Source organism: Lissotriton vulgaris, chromosome 2_1, assembly GCF_964263255.1.
Source record: "Lissotriton vulgaris chromosome 2_1, aLisVul1.2, whole genome shotgun sequence".
NCBI classification, from domain to species: Eukaryota; Metazoa; Chordata; class Amphibia; order Caudata; family Salamandridae; genus Lissotriton; species Lissotriton vulgaris.
The window spans coordinates 1,245,699,267-1,245,716,239 of NC_141687.1; the positions used below are offsets into that span (position 1 = coordinate 1,245,699,267).

The 16,973-nt window shown below is 45.3% G+C and overlaps 1 protein-coding gene across 1 annotated transcript in view; it reads left to right on the forward strand.

Annotated features, from left to right (window-relative positions):
* Nucleotides 1–16,973, forward strand: part of CLMP (CXADR like cell adhesion molecule) — a 452,262-nt gene that overhangs the window by 346,851 nt on the left and 88,438 nt on the right. Inside the window, exons 4-5 of the mRNA XM_086956962.1 lie at nt 3,326–3,493; nt 3,577–3,693. Coding sequence (XP_086813088.1) covers nt 3,326–3,493; nt 3,577–3,693 — 285 coding nt within the window. The remainder of the gene's footprint in view (nt 1–3,325; nt 3,494–3,576; nt 3,694–16,973) is intronic.

Genomic DNA, 16,973 nt, shown 5'->3' on the forward strand with positions numbered 1-16,973 from the left:
AATGACGGAACCTTTTTGGCTCCTGATGAACACCATAGAACAGTGAAGCAAGGGTTATAGCGTAGTTAAGTGAATTCAGGTTTATAGTGTTGAGTTCACGGTTAAATGCAGATGAATAAAGACATGTAATACTAAAGCACAGTGTGTGGCGTAGTCATTAGCGGGTTCCCAGGATGGTGAGGGTGCTACCAATCGTACTCTATGAAAACACATCACTTCTTTTGGTTTAAATATGAAAATCACCAGAGCACAAACTGAAATCTAACCCTTACCGCTGGTGACAGTGGTGTTCTAAAATGATTAAACCACAAAGCATGACTTGGCATCAGGCCAGAAATAGGTTACTGAAACTGAAGAAGTGACTCACAGTTTTATGACTGGGGTGTTCTGTAGTCAGACAGAGCCCTGCCACCATTATGCGTTTCTGCACAATTAGACCTGCTTTAAAATATAGATAGGCTTTCTAACTTTCCTGAGAATAACTAGTAATAAATGTCAGACATGGGTGTTTCTTTGATACAATCAGAAGCGGGTAGCACAGGTAAACGCAGTAAGGCGGGGCTCGTGGAGGGGAGTCAACAGACAACGGAATAGGTATAATTAAATAAACAATACTTATTCCGTCTTCTGTCGGCTTCCCCCCCCCTGCCAAGCCCTGCCCCTCCCTACCACGCTTACATGTGCTTGCTGCCGCTGGATATAATAAACGTGAGTTGTCTTAAAAAGGAAAAACTAACTATTAATAGAGTTGACAAAGTTGGGATCACCCCAGGAAATTGAGGGCCCCTGGAGTAATCAGGGGGAACTAGAATACCTGGAGAATTCTGGTGGATGGTTTGCTCAAGACACAGTGATCCATTGAGAATTGCAGGACACTTTTCTTTTTTTTGATGTGGTACTCTTTTTAGGGCTCGCTGCGAAAAGCACGCAAAAGCGCACTCTCGCTGAGAGAACTATAGCTGTCGGCTCAGCCGACAACGAGGGGAGACAAGAGCTGGCCACGCGCAGCATTTTCCAATAGGATTAGGTCGCGCGTGTGAGCTTGTGCATTAGAAAGCATGGACGAAAGAATAGGTTTGCGACGCGCGCCTCGTGAACAGTTCACGTGACTGACTTTGGAATGCAGGGGGACTCTGCAGAGGGGCGCGGGGTGCTGTTCACGAGGCGCGCGGCGCTGATAAACAGGCTGGCTGCAGGCTTTATTAAACAAGGAGAGACTCTTTAACTACAATAAAAGTGGAATTAACCTCACAGGTAGCTTAATCCACACGGAGGCGGGCCCGTGGCAATGCCATGTTTTTATAAAAATCATGATTAGTACAAGTGTTTCCTTGCCCGTCCCTCTCACAACCTTACCGTTTAGCATAGGGAGCAGAGGGACAGGAGAACAAGGTGATGACCCAGGATCGCACACCCTGGCCAACAGGGGAGCCGGGACTAGAATTTACACCCTCTGCTTCTGCAACCAAATGATGACGGCTCCTCGATAACAGTATATACAGGCTTCGCAGCAAAGCTCCTCGGTAACAGTGTACACAGGCTTCGCAGCAGAGGGCGCAGTATATGGTGGGGGTTAAAACAGACCACGCTAGTCACTTTATGACTGAACCAGTTCCTCCGTATTGTATTATAAAGGCACCCCCGTTCAGGAAGCGTGGACCCGTCCAGACCATGAAATAAACCTGCACACTGCAGGATTCTCACATTCGGCGCACTGTGTATCACGAGGCATCACGAGGCTCTCACCTGTGGTGACAAACAGCAGCCGCTCTGGTAGCCAGTGTGTCAATGCGCCTGCACCACCATCGATGCACCCGAGGCCGGCAGTGTGGGCCCGGTGCAGCTGCCCCTTCCGAGCCCAATGCATCGCTCTCTGTCCCACTGTGTGATTACCACTCAGAAGTACCAATATTTACCTTTTATTTGGAGTTCGATAAATCTTCTTTTGATTGAAATAAAACATCTTCTTAAGTTACAACCGATAGCCCTTAAAGGCTGAATATATATTTCCATTAAAAGTGTGCCGCTACAGTGTAATGTCATTGGTTTATCAGTTTGTGTTTCCGATATTAAAAACCCTGAAAACAAACTAAGTTGTCTGTAGGTAAGTAGAAATCATTAATAGTCCTTTAACGTTGATGCTTGGAAGATGCAGTCAGTCTCGCAGCGATTCCAACATCTCACTGCAACATTCACCCAACCCGCTAAGCAAAGGGATGGCACGCAAACGTTTAACCCCGAATGCCACTGTATTTGGGTTTTCGGGGGCACGTATGGTTGCACAGAAGTGTCAGAACTGGGGGTACACCCCAGAATATACTCTGAAAAATAACCAGTACAAAAGTAAACCCCAACAAATGCGCACAAAAAAATGCTAAAGTCAAAGGCAACAGAAACTACTTGTTGTATTTGTTCACCCCCTCTGGGTTTTCCCATTGTTATCTTGTAATTTAAAAAAAAATTGGAATGTATGTTTCCTTCCCTGTGCATGCTAGCCCACCTCCCACGCCTCTCTGTCATGGCATCCCCTAACAGTGTTATTTATGAGCTTTTTGTCTGCAGAGCTGCACACAGAAAACGGCCATAAACAACTAGCTAATGTTTTAGTGGTACCCAAATCTCCTGCCACGGGGGGCCGAGGGACGGTCCTCGACACTTTAGCTGCTTAAGTGGGGGGTTCGCTGCTCCTCAGGCACATACACATATTCGTTCTAATACATCAAGTTAGTTCTGTGGTGCCTTTGCTGTAATTAGGAGTACAGTGCTGCTCTTTCAAGATAAAAAAGCATTTTCAATGCAATAGGTCTCGCATTTGCGAGAGTTTAACCTATTGGCATTGTAATTGACAATGCCTTTTATTTACGTTTTAAAAACCAACACATAAATAAAAGGCAGTGCCATTTACAATGCCAATGGCTCAAACTCTAACAACTGCGAGGCCTATTGCATTGCAAATGCTTGTTTGTGCCACTGGAGCCAGACATCCTTGAAGAGGATGTGCAGACTGCTAATCACCTCTCAAGAGGCTTGGGTTCAGTGATACCGAATCACTCTACAGACACTCATAAATATATATTGAACATTAAAGTTTGAGAGTTCCAAGATAGCCACCTTGTTTGTGTTCCGTCAGTTGCTTTAAGCCACTAATATGTTCTCCTCACATCAACCACATACTCTCCCTTTTTAACCATCATGTCCTTTAGAGGGTGGAGGAAGGACATATATGCTTTGCTATGATATGTTATGTTTAATGTTATGTTATATTATTGGATACTATGCAGTTGTGTGAACCTAGAAATGGACCATATGTCTTCTCTTTCTTCAGTTAAACCGTCAGAGCCCAAGTGTTGGACTGAGGGCGATCTCTCCGTTGGAGAAAATCTAAGCTTAAACTGCAAGTCTGCTGCGGGCACAGAACCAATTGTGTACCAGTGGCAACGAATCAGTGACACAGGCGGGAAGCTAGGGCCTCTCCCACCAACATCTCGGCTCGGTGAGTGGTCCTGTGCTGAATGTCAACCCCCTACAGCATCCCTTCCTTTACCAAAATTGAACAGTTTCTCCGTTCTTCTTCAGGGTCAGAGGGACATGTGGTGCTGCAGAACCTGAGCAGTACAGACAATGGATCCTACCGTTGCTTGGTGAGCAACGAAGCAGGCCAAGGCACTTGTGACGTGCATGTGATGGTGCAGGGTGAGTATCCACTTTGCGACTTTTACAAGCATGTAAGCAAGGGAAGACATCTGAACATTTCCTCACTTGGAGATTCTTCTCAGTTTATTTTCAATAAGTAATTTTTTTCCTAAGACACTAATTTATTTCAGTCACATGAATGCGCATCATAAGGCTAAACATTTGTCTTCCATGGTTCACCAAGTGTATGCCATGGTCAGCCACGATGTTTCCGTGGATATAGAAGTAGTGTTGTTTTCTGCATTCCAACATCTTGACCTATACTTTATGAAGATGACCATATTCAAAGTTTTGGAAAGCAGGCATCGTTGGAATTCACTTTCCAACATTCATTAATGAATACTGGGCCACAATGACATGCCTCTTGTGCACTATACAATACATACACTACTGGGCATCTTGTGAACAACTGTCACTGTTATGTGCTCTTATACTGTAGGTATCTAGCAGACGTTAGGGCTGCCGGGTAAATATATGGAATTTGCCTAACTCCACAGAGAGCGAGCTATACTCTTGATTGATAATTACAGTCGGCATGTTTAGTCCTAAAGGTGGGTTTGGTCTACGGAGGGATCCACCGGGAGACGTTTAGGGCTGTTTTTTTAAAAATTGTTTCTCTAGTCCTATTTGTAAAGTTTTAAATATGCATAATGCCTCCTTGGATACAGAAGTTGAACCACAGAACTAAAGAGTCTGCAGATGGACATTTTGTAGAAAGAAGAGAAATGCACACTAACATAACATTTCTAAGATTGAAGTTTTAGACTCTGAACAAAACCAGGATTACAGCAATTTCAAGCCACTCATGTGGATCCAGGATTGGAACTGGAATAATAACCAAGGTAGCAAGCACAAGAATGGACCCTTGAGATGTGCAGAAACAGACTAACAAAAACCAGACCGCAAACAGAAGAACCAAGCAATTGGTGCTTGGGAAAATGTGGTATCATAGAGGTTGCAGGCTTAACTCTCTAGGTGGAGTAAGGGTGCAATTATTTAAACTTAGAACTGTGGAGGCCAATCAAAAACAAGCCCATCAGGATACTTCCAGGACAAGCTCAGATTTCAGTTACATTGCTTTTGAGGAGTTTAAATATCAGTTTGAAACTGCATGGCATCTGCCCATGTGCTTAGAACACTAAGGTTGCCACGTTGGTAAAGCTTGAGTCACAGTCCTGCAGTGTGCATACTCACTGAAAGATGTCATATCAATGACACCTGCACTGGACCCCGGCAACAACTGAAATTGCAATTCTCATCTTAGTGCTGCCTCCATTGCTATGCTGGACCTCAACAGGGATTCCCAAAAGTCATCATAGGCCCTTCTGCAGTCCTTTGTGACCACATAAAGAGAGCAGGTACCTCCTTGGCCTTTCTGAACCATGTCTGATGATGGTCTGAACCCTGCAGAACCCTAGCACCTCATATATTGATTGCAGATGAATCAATTGGTGATTTTGAGGGGTAACGCAAACTATCCTGATTTTTCCATCCCTTGCTACCTCTGTTCTAAAGAGCACTAAAAGCAGCAGCAGGAAGAGACTGCACAACGGGCTCTACAGGCTATGTTTATTTTATGCAGTTTTCACTCCTTGATCTTGGTCAGACCTCTCAACACTAAATAGGATGAAGCAGTTGGCATACTGGGTAACCTTGTGATACCATCGGACGTAAAAAATGTATCCTGCCACTTTCTAGCATTTTTGTGAATCAGCATCCGCATCATTAGACCATCCAAGCATCTCTGCTGGCACACTCGCAGCATCAGACAAGTCCTTTATTCATGTCCTGTGGCCCTCTTGGAGCGTGTGCTATTTCTGTACTCTGAGTATTAATGTTACAGCATGTGGTCATCCTATCGACAAACAACAGTTATCCGTTCCCTCTTGCCACTGACTCGCAATTTATCTCCACCAAAGTAGTTACACGACTAGCACAGAACAGGAGCCTAGTTGCAGTGTTTAATTTAATTTGTGCCAATGGCTGCAGGTGGTGAACACAGACACTTATTTTTTAGGCACCAGGACTTATTTTTCATCATCAGATTTTGACCCAGAGAAAGAGCAAGAAAGGCAGAAAAGGAAGTGAATGATAGGAAAGCAATGACAAAGGGAGAGAGCAGGGATGTAAAAGAACTTACAAGAGAGGGTCAAAAGTCAGAATTGTAGGGAGGTGGAAGGGAGATGTATGAGGTGGAATCAAGACCAGACTGTCACAGTGTTCGGTAGACCTGTAATTTGGCTTTCCCGACGGCTTGTTTCTGAGAAAAACGTATCCCTCTAAATTTATTTATTTTTCACAGTTTAAGCCGTGTGTAACCGCAGTAGTGTAATTGGTACATGTGCAACTGCGTCCTTCAAAGCGTCAAGGGCCCTCTATGCCTAAGGGAAAAGCAGGCTCATCGAGGGGGTGGGGGCGGGAGAAGCTAGGCCCACACGCTCGTCTCAAACTGAACAGTGTTCCTGAGCAGTGGTCTCCTGAGGCCTGACTTTGCATTTTAGCTTCAATTTCTCCGCATAGCAGCGTTGTACAAAAAAGCTGCCAGTGGGGCCAAAATCCTCGAGCAGTCTCCACCTACGTTTGTAAAACTGGCAGTTTTGTAGTAAAAAAAAAAACGTTTTTGTCTCCCTAAATAGCAGTTTCTACGGCGAGAATGAGCATTTAGTATTTTCTATTACCATTTCATTTTCTGCAGAGGAGTATTTTTTAAAGTCACAATACAGTGAAAGCTCATTTTTACGTTTAATGTTAACAGCCAGGGTCATTTTTTTAGCTTTTGTGACGGAGTACCCTGACCTCCATAGTCTAAATCTGCCCCTTAGCCATTTAAAGGTCGACCATTTCTGTGGCACTCCATCAAACAGCTTGACAAAACATATGTACAAAAAATCCTACCTTTTTGTAGCATCTCTTCTATATTCACATGCTTTGCACAATCCCACATCCATCTGCAAGTGTACAGATGTTTTTAGATCTCGCTGAAGCAATGCGTAAACATTGTTTTCGGCGAGATTATAGTAAACCGATTTCAAAACTCTACCCACTGCGGATCACATACAGTTCATGTGAGAGCCAGGCGCATGCACAGCAATTCGCTCCCCCAACCCCTCCCACAAAGCAAGACAAGAACATCAAAGCCATTTGCCAGCAGCCACTTCACGCACTCCGCAGGTCATAAACAGGTCTCTCCCCCGCTCCTCTCCCATCATACTTCAAAGCTGCAGCTCCCCCGCCCGCCGCATCAGACTTCAAAGGAATGCCCCTCTCTCCCTATACAGTGTCTTTCCCTGCTCTCGCGTTGGTCTGGCCGTATCTCGCATCTCCATCCCCCTCCTCCCACACCGTGTCTAGGCCCTCCCCAGCCGCCCCTCCCCAGCCCCCTCCGCATCGCAGGTTCACCCTTATCTCCCCCTGTCTCTTGTTACCACGCAGGCTGAGCTATGCTGCACACATGGGGTCTCTCTCCGCTCGAGACTACTGCCCAACGGATACAGGGTTCCCATTTGTGGCATATGTTGTTGGGCGCAACCTGCCCATTATGCATATTTTGTGCCTTATACCTTCAGGCACAACCCGCTTGTATTATATATGTATATATCCCCCGCTCCGCTTGGTTTCAAACTGACGGTTTATCTACTTTCAAGCCGGCAACCATTACTTCCTCGTCCTCTCACGCTTGACCGATCTGGACCGCGGTTCTCACTCTTCCTTGCCCTGGCCTTTTGAACCTATATTTTCCGCTTGTGCCTTACCTCTTTAGGCACACCCCGCTCCTTATTTTATATACTCCTTCATGCAGCCTGGGCTGGACAAGCATGTGACTCAGCGATTCCTCCTGTTCTGTTAAGCACCGTTGCTTCTCACATGCCCGGTCCTTTCTCTCCCGCCATCCAACGAAACCACGAATGGTATGCACAGTTTTCATCCTCTTACACATTACTTTTAGTCACCATCGCTGTTTTCTCCCCTCTTTTTCTCTCCCTTTACCACCCCATGATAACGTCCTGTTTTGCCCTTAATGCCGCACTCCTAGACTCATGTCGCCAGCACACCAACATAGTAGGCCACATGAGACGCTACATTACTACATTACTACTACAGTTTGACTGTTCAGTCTTCAATACACCTATGCCATCCTTATGTTTATTTACAGGCATGTCTTAGCGATGTTAGCTCTAACTTATATCTTGTCTGCGCGCGCGTGCGCACAACTCGCGTCACCACTCGTGTTTTTTTGTTTTAATATTTAATTTGGCAGACGAGACAGTGCCTTTTAACTTGGCCTTTAAAGCCTTTTGTAGCGCCACGTTCTGTGCTCTCAGCCGCCCAGGCAAAATGTACAAGTTACCTCTATAAGGACCTATATTGCTTTAACATTGAATACATCTTAACTATTTTTATAAGAAGATGCCAAAGAGAAAAGTTGGAACTTCAAAGTATTATAAAAACATATTATTTCTTTTTCTTTTCTTTTTTCAGATAAATATATTTCAAAACATTTATGCATTTGTGCATATAATTTTATCATATATCATGCTCAACTGAAATTCATCACTATTAACAATACATTATTGAAAATCCGTAAAGTGCAAATGCAGACAATAAAGCATAAGAAAAAATGTGCCCCCTAGCGATATATAATCCTGACATTCATACATACATACTCGCATACCAGTCATACCATTTCACTTCTTAAAATACATACCTAACACCAGCCGTCCACACCCGGCTCTCCCTTGCTTTGCTGACACAGTCTTTTCCGACCGTATTTTCTGTTGTACAGTCCCCCCTCCCCTACGCCCTCGAGGCCACGAGAACAGGATGGATTGGGATTGAAGCTGGCATGAACAGGAAATTCACAATAATGTCAGTGAGCCAGTAACTATTTCTCTTCAACTTTTGACAATGCAGACGTAAAAATGGACACCTTATGACAAACACTTTAGTTTCTAACAATTGGAAAGGCATCCAATCTTCCATCTCAACCTGTGCTGGAAGAAACTTCTCTTCGGAAATACATACATTGGGGGTCAAGGTGTGGCAACAAAAAGGGGGTGGAGTCATGAAGGGCGGGTAATAATTGTAACATAACCGGTGGTTACTGCATATACTGGAGAGATCTGTGTTTTGTCTAGTCATAGATTTGACACATGGTGTAACAGGCAGATCCATATTTTTATTTTATGTGGACAGGTAATTGGGCAACGGCTTTTGCCAGTGAGATCCTTTTATCAGTACAGACAACCCCAAGCATTACATTACATTTTATATCCTGAGTTTGTGTTTCTCCCAGCCATGGACTATTGACATATAGGGCCTTATTTATGAGGCCTTGTGACACACGTCAATCAAAAAAGGAACACAAAAGCAAAAAAAAACTAGACTGCAACACTAACTAGCGTAACTATCGTTAGGGGACATTGGCACATCCGCCATTTTCATTTACATTACAAGGATATACACCCACCCAACAGCACACACACACTACAAACAGCACACACAATGAGATACAAACACACACACACACACAAACACCGAACACTACAACTCCACACACACAAACATACACACTCACACCACCACACACACACAAGATCCCCACACACATCTGCAACACACACTAACACACACACACGCACACACAGACAACACCACACATACACACCCATCACCAAAAGAACACTACAACCCAAAAACACGCAACACACCGCAAACACACACAAAAACACACACATACAACAAACACACACACAAAACACACAAAACACACAAAACAAAACACATACTCACAACCACACACTAACACCACACATAAAAATCCCCACACACAACCCACACAAAAAACACTACACACACACCACACACAAACTCCCACACACAAACCCAAACACACCATGCCACACACATACAATCCCACACACATACAACACCACACACACAACCACCCTTAAACACACCCACCCACACACACAAACACCCACGCCCACACACATACACAAACCACACACACACACTGACACACACACACTACAAACAGCACACACAATGAAATAAAAAAACACACACAGACACTGAACACTACAACTCCACACACACAAACATACACACACACCACCACACACACCACCACACACACACACAACACCCCCACAAACATCTGCAACACACACTAACACACACAACAAACACACACAGACAACACCACACACACGGGCCCCAAAAAAACACTACAATGCAAAAACACACTACACACCGCAAACACACACAAAAACAACACACACATACAACACACACCCACAACAACACACACACAACAAACAAAAAACACACAACATCACACAAAACAAAACACATACTCACAACCATAACACACAAACACAACACTACACACACACAACACCACACACCAACACACCACACACAAACTCCCACATACACACTATCCCAAACACACAATGCCACACACACACAACCACCCTTAAACACACCCACCAGCACACACAACCCCCACACCCACACACACACACAAACCACACACGCACACCAACACACACACGCACACATACCACAACACACACAACAATCTATCTAACTCTCTATCGATCTATCTAAGGCACTCACTCTATCTATCTATTGCCCTCACTCTATCTGTTGAGCAAGGGCAATAGCTACATCTGTCTATTTATCTATTGCACTCACTCTATCTATCGCCATAACTCTATCTATCAACAACACTCTATCTAGCGCACTCACTCTATCCATCGGCCGGACACTAACTATCTATCGCACTCGCTCTATCTATCTAACGCACTTACTCTATCTATCGATCACCATCACTCTATCAACCGTTCGCAGTCACTCAATCTATTGCCATCACTCTAGCTAACTATCGCCCTCACTCTATCTACCTATCACCATCACTCTACCTATGCACAGCACTCTCTAACAGCCTCAATATATCTATCGCCCTACCTCTATCTATCGCACTCAATCTATAAATCTATCACACACACTTTATCAATCTAGCAGCATCACTCTATCGATCAAACACCCTCAATCTATCTATCTATCGCACTCTATCTATTTATCGCCCTCACTCTATTGATCGATCGGCCTCACTCGATATATCTATCACCCTCACTCTATTTATCTTGCGCACTCACTATATCTATCTATCGCCCTCACACTATCTTTCCATAGCACACACTCTATCACTGTCAGTCTATCAATCTAGCTATCGCCCTCACTATATCTATTTATTGCACTCACTCTATCTATCGCCATCATTCGATCTATCAGCATTACTACATCAATCTACACATCTATTGCACTCACTTTATCTATCTAACGCCCTCACTCTATCGCACTCACTAAATCTATTGCCCCACACTCTATCGCCCTCACTCTATCTCCCGGTTCACTTCTCCTCCAACAATATGCTGTTATCTTACATCGCCACATTCTTTAACTCAATGTTGTCTTATCCTGTGCAGATCTGATGCTATCTTCCACCACACCTCCTTCTTTAACGCCCTCTTCTCTTCTATGTGCTGATATGCTACCCTCTTCCACCCGGCCTGCTTCATTAAAAACATGTTCTTTGGTCACAAGATGATCTGCTGTTCTCTTCCACACGCTTCATTCTTTTAATCACTACTCTCTTCTCCTGTGTGGATCAACTGCTCTCTTCCACCCCTCCTCCTTCTTTAACTCCCGATTCTCTTCAATAGTGCTAATCTGCTGCTCTCTTCCAAATTCCCTCCTTCTTTAACTCTCTCTTCTCTTCGTTTCTCCTGCTCTAATCTACAGCTCTCTCTCAACCACCGCCTCCTTTAACTCCCTGTTCTGTTCTTCCGTGCTGATCTGGTGCTCTCTTCCACCCCACACATTCGCTAACTCCATTTTAAATTCTGCTGATCTGATGCTCTCTCCCACCTCACCTCCTACTCTAACTCCCTGTTCTATTCTCTTCTCCTGAGCTGAACTGATACTCTCTTCCACCCCACATCCTTCTTTAACTCCCTGTTGGCTTCTGCTGTGCAGATCTACTCCTCACTGCCACCCACCTCCTTCTCTAATTCCCTGTTCTCTTCTCTTCTCCTGTGGTGACCTGATGCTCTCTGCAAACACACATCCTTCTTTAACTCTGTTTTCTTCTCCAGGGCAAATTGGATGTTCTCTTACACACACATCTTTCTCTAATTCAATCTTCTTTTCTCCTGTGGCAATCTGCTGTTCTCTAACACCACGCATCCTTTTTAACCCCTTGTTCTCTTCTCATGGCCTGATCTGCTGCTTGCTTCCAACAACACCTCCTTCTTTAACTCCCTGTTTGCTTCTCCTAGGATGATCTGATGCACTCTTCCATCCGCATCCTTCTTTAACTCCATGATATCTTGTGCTGTGCTGTTATGCTGCTCTCTTACAACAACATCCTTTCCCAAATCCATGTTCTCTTCTCTTCTACAAAGCTGAACTGCTGCTCTCTTCAACCCACCGTCTTCTCTAACTCCCTGTTCTCTTCCCTTATCATGTGCAAATCTGCTGCTCTAAACAAAACACATCCATCTTTAGCTATGTGTTCTTTTTTGCAGTGCTAATCTGATGCTCTCTTCAAAGTTGCTTCCTTCTTTAAATCCCAATTCTCATCTCCTGTGCTAATCAGCTGCTCAATTCCACCCACCTCCTTCTTTACTTCCCAGTTCTCTTATCCGGTGCTGATCGGCTGCTCTATTACACCCAACCTTCTTCTTTAACTCCCGGTTCTCTTATCTTATCCTGTGCTGATCTGTAGCTCTCTTACACCCCGCACCATTATAAAAAAAATATCATCTTCTCCTGTGCTGATGTGCTGCTCTCGTCCAACTCAAATACTTCTCAAACTCCCTGTTCTCTTCACTTCTCCTGTGCTGCTATGCGGCTCTCTTTAAACCACCTCCTTCTCTAAATCAAAGTACTCTTTTCTTCTCCTCTGCTGATCTGTTGCTCTCTTCAACAACGACTCCTTCTTCAAAATACTGTTAACTTCTGCTGATCTGCTGCTCACTTCTATCTTTAACTCCCTGTTATCTTCTCTTATCCTGTGCTGATCTGCTAATCTCTTCCACCCACCTCCTTCTTTAACTCCCTGTTCTGTTCACCCATGAAAATCTGATGCGCTCTTCAACCCACCCCCTGTTCTCTTCTCCTGTGCTTATCTGCTATTCTTTAACACCCGCCTCATTCTCTAACTCATTGTTGACTTATCCTGTGACAATCTTTTTGATCTCTTCCATCTGCCTCCTTCTCTAAATCCCTTTTCTCTTCTCAGTTGATGATCTGCTGGACGCTTCACCCCGCCTCCTTCTATAACTCCTTGTTCTCTTCTCCTGTACTGGTCTGCTGTTCTTTTCACACTGCCTCCTTCGGAAACTACCAGTGCTCTTCCCCTGTGCCAATCTGCTGTTATCTTTAAAACTGCATCCTTTTTGTGTAAAATCCCTGTTCTCTTCTCTGGGGCTGATCTGCTGCTCATGTCCACCCACCTCCTTCTTTAACTCCCTGTTCTCTTCTCTCGTGCTGATCTGCTGTTCTCTTCCACCCCACCGCCTTCTCTACCTCCCTGTTCTCTACTCCTATGCTGATCTGCTGCTCTCTTCCACCTCACCTCCTTCTGTAACTCCCTCTTATATTCTCCTGTGCTGATCTGCTGCTCTCTTCCCCCTGCATGCTTCTTTCACTCCCTGTTATCTTCTCCTGTGCTAATCTGCTGGTCTCTTCCACCCGCATCTTTCTCTAAATCCCTGTTTTCTCATGTGCCTATCTGCTGTTCTCTTACACCCACCTCTTTCTCTAACTCCCTATTCTCTTCTCATGTGCTGATCTGCTGCTCTCTTCCACCCCACCTCCTTCTTTAACTCCCTCTTCTCTTCTCCTGTGCTGATCTGCTACTCTCTTCCACACCACCTCCTTCTTTAACTCCCTGTTCTGTTCTCCTGTGCTGATGTACTGCTCTATTCCACCCCACCTCCTTCTTCAACTCCCTCTTCTCTTCTCTTGTGCTGATCTGCTGCTCTCTTCCACCCCACTTCCTTCTTTAACTCCCTGTTCTGTTCTCCTGTGCTGATCTGCTGCTCTCTTCCACCCCACCTCCTTCTTTAACTCCCTCTTATCTTCTCCTGTGCTGATCTGCTGATCTCTTCCACCTGTCTCCATATTTAACTTCATGTTCTCTTCTGCTGTGCTGTTAGGCTGCTCTCTTCCACCCACCTCCTTCTCTAACTCCCTCTTCGATTAGCTTCGTCAAAGATGATATGCTACTCTCTTCCACCCGCCTTCTTCTCTAGCTCCCTGTTCTCTTCTCTTCTCCTGTGCTGATCTGCTGCTCTCTTCCACCCGCCTCCTTCTTTAACTTTCTGATCTCTTTTGCTGTGCTGATCTGCTGATCTCTTCCACACCGCCTCCTTGTTTAACTCCCTGTTCTCTTCTCCTGTGCTAATCTGCTGCTCTCTACTACCCGCCTCCTTGTTTGACTCCCTGGTCTATTCTCATGTGCTGACCTGCTGCTCTCATCCACACCACCTCCTTCTTAAACTCCCTGGTGTCTTCTCTTCTCCTGTGCTGAACTGCTGTTCTATTCCACCTACCTGCTTCTTTAACTCAATGTTATCTTCTCCTGTGCTGATCAGCTGCTCTCATCCACCCATAATCATTCTTTAAATCCGTTCGCTTCTCTTCTCCTGTGCTGATCTGCTGTTCTCTTTCACCCCACCTACTTCTATAACTCCCTGTTCTCTTCTCCTGTGCTGATCTGCTGCTCTCTTCCACCCCACCTCCTTCTTAAACTCCCTGGTCTCTTCTCTTCTCCTCTGCTGAACTGCTGTTCTCTTCCACCCGCCTCCTTTAACTCCATGTTATCTTCTCCTGTGCTGATCGGCTGCTCTCGTCCACCCATAATCATTCTTTGAATCCGTTCGCTTCTCTTCTCCTGTGCTGATCTGCTGTTATCTTTCACCCCGCCTACTTCTATAACTCCCTGTTCTGTTCTCCTGTGCTGATCTGCTGCTCTCTTCTACCCCACCTCCTTGTTAACCTCCCTGTTCTCTTCTCCTGGGATGATCTGCTGCTCTCTTCCAACAGCATTCTTCTTTAACTCCCTGTACTCTTCTCCTGTGATAATCGGCTGTCCTGTTCCACCAGCCTCTTTCTCTAACTTCCTGTTCTGTTCTTTTCCAGTGCCAATCTGCTGTTCTCTTCCACACGCCTCCTTCTATAACTCCCTGTTCTCTTCTCCTGTGCTGATCTGCTGCTCTCTTCCACCCCACTTCCTTCTTTAACTCCCTGTTCTCTTATGCTGTGCTAATCTGCTGCTCTCTTCCACCTCACCTCCTTCATTAACTCCCTGTTCTCTTCTCTTCTCTTGTGATGATCTGTTGCTCTCTTCATCCACGCCAACGTCTTTAAATTCCTGTTAACTGCTGCTGATCGGCTGCTCTCTTTACCCTCACCTCCTTCTCTAAATCCCTGTTCTATTATCTTCTCTTTTGCTGATCTGCTGCTCTCTTTCACCCCACCTCCTTCTTTCACTACCTGTTCTCTTCTGCTGTGCTGAGCTGTTCCTCTCTTCCACTCACCTCCTTTTCAAAATCACTGTTCTCTTCTCTTCTCTCGTGCTGATCTGCTACACTCTTCCACCCTGCCTCCTTCTCTAACTCCATGTTCTCTTCTCGTCTCCTCTGCTGATCTGCTGCTCTCTTCAACACCACCTCCTTCTTTAACTTCCTGTTCTCTTTAGCTGTGCTGGTCTGCTGCTCTCTTCCACCTGTCTCCATATTTAACTCCATGTTCTCTTCTGCTGTGCTGTTAGGCTGCTCTCTTCCACCCAACTCCTTCTCTGACTCCCTCTTCTATTCGTTTCGCCAAAGATGATATGCTACTCTCTTCCACCCTCCTTCTTCTCTAGCTCCCTGTTCTCTTCTCTTCTCCTGTGCTGATCTGCTGCTCTCTTCCACCCGCCTCCTTCTTTAACTTCCTGATCTCTTTTGCTGTGCTGATCTGCTGATCTCTTCCACACCGCCTCCTTCTTTAACTCCCTCTTCTCTTCTCCTGTGCTAATCTGCTGCTCTCTTCTACCCACCTCCTTCTTTGACTCCCTGGTCTATTCTCATGTGCTGATCTGCTGCTCTCATCCACACCACCTCCTTCTTAAACTCCCTAGTCTCTTCTCTTCTCCTGTGCTGAACTGCTGTTCTCTTCCACCCGCCTCCTTCTTTAACTCCATGTTATCTTCTCCTGTGCTGATCGGCTGCTCTCGCCCACCCATAATCATTCTTTAAATCTGTTCGCTTCTCTTCTCCTGTGCTGATCTGCTGTTATCTTTCACCCCGCCTACTTCTATCACTCCCTGTTCTGTTCTCCTGTGCTGATCTGCTGCTCTCTTCTACCCCACCTCCTTGTTAACCTCCCTGTTCTCTTCTCCTGGGCCAATCTGCTGCTCTCTTCCAGCAGCATCCTTCTTTAACTCCCTGTACTCTTCGCCTGTGATAATCGGCTGTTCTGTTCCACCAGCCTCTTTCTCTAACTCCCTGTTCTGTTCTTTTCCATTGCCAATCTGCTGTTCTCTTCCACATGCCTCCTTCTTTAACTCCCTGTTCTCTTCTCCTGTGCTGATCTGCTGCTCTCTTCCACCCCACTTCCTTCTTTAACTCCCTGTTCTCTTAAACTGTGCTAATCTGCTGCTCTCTTCCACCTCACCTCCTTCATTAACTCCCTGTTCTCTTCTTTTCTCTTGTGATGATCTGTTGCTCTTTTCATCCACGCCAACTTCTTTAAATTCCTGTTAACTGCTGCTGATCGGCTGCTCTCTTTCACCTCACCTCCTTCTCTAACTCCCTGTTCTATTATCTTCTCCTTTGCTGATCTGCTGCTCTCTTTCACCCCACCTCCTTCTTTCACTACCTGTTCTCTTCTGCTGTGCTGAGCTGTTCCTCTCTTCCACCCACCTCCTTTTCAAAATCACTGTTCTCTTCTCTTCTCTCGTGCTGATCTGCTACACTCTTCCACCCTGCCTCCTTCTTTAACTCCATGCTCTCTTCTTGTTTCCTCTGCTGATCTGCTGCTCTCTTCAACACCACCTCCTTCTTTAACTCCCTGTTCTCTTTAGCTGTGCTGGTCTGCTGCTCTCTTCCACCTGCATCCTTCTTTAACTCACTATTATATTCTCCTGTGCTAATCTGCTGTTCTCTTCCACCCGCATCTTTCTATAAATCCCTCTTATCTTCTACTGCGCAGATCTGCTGCTC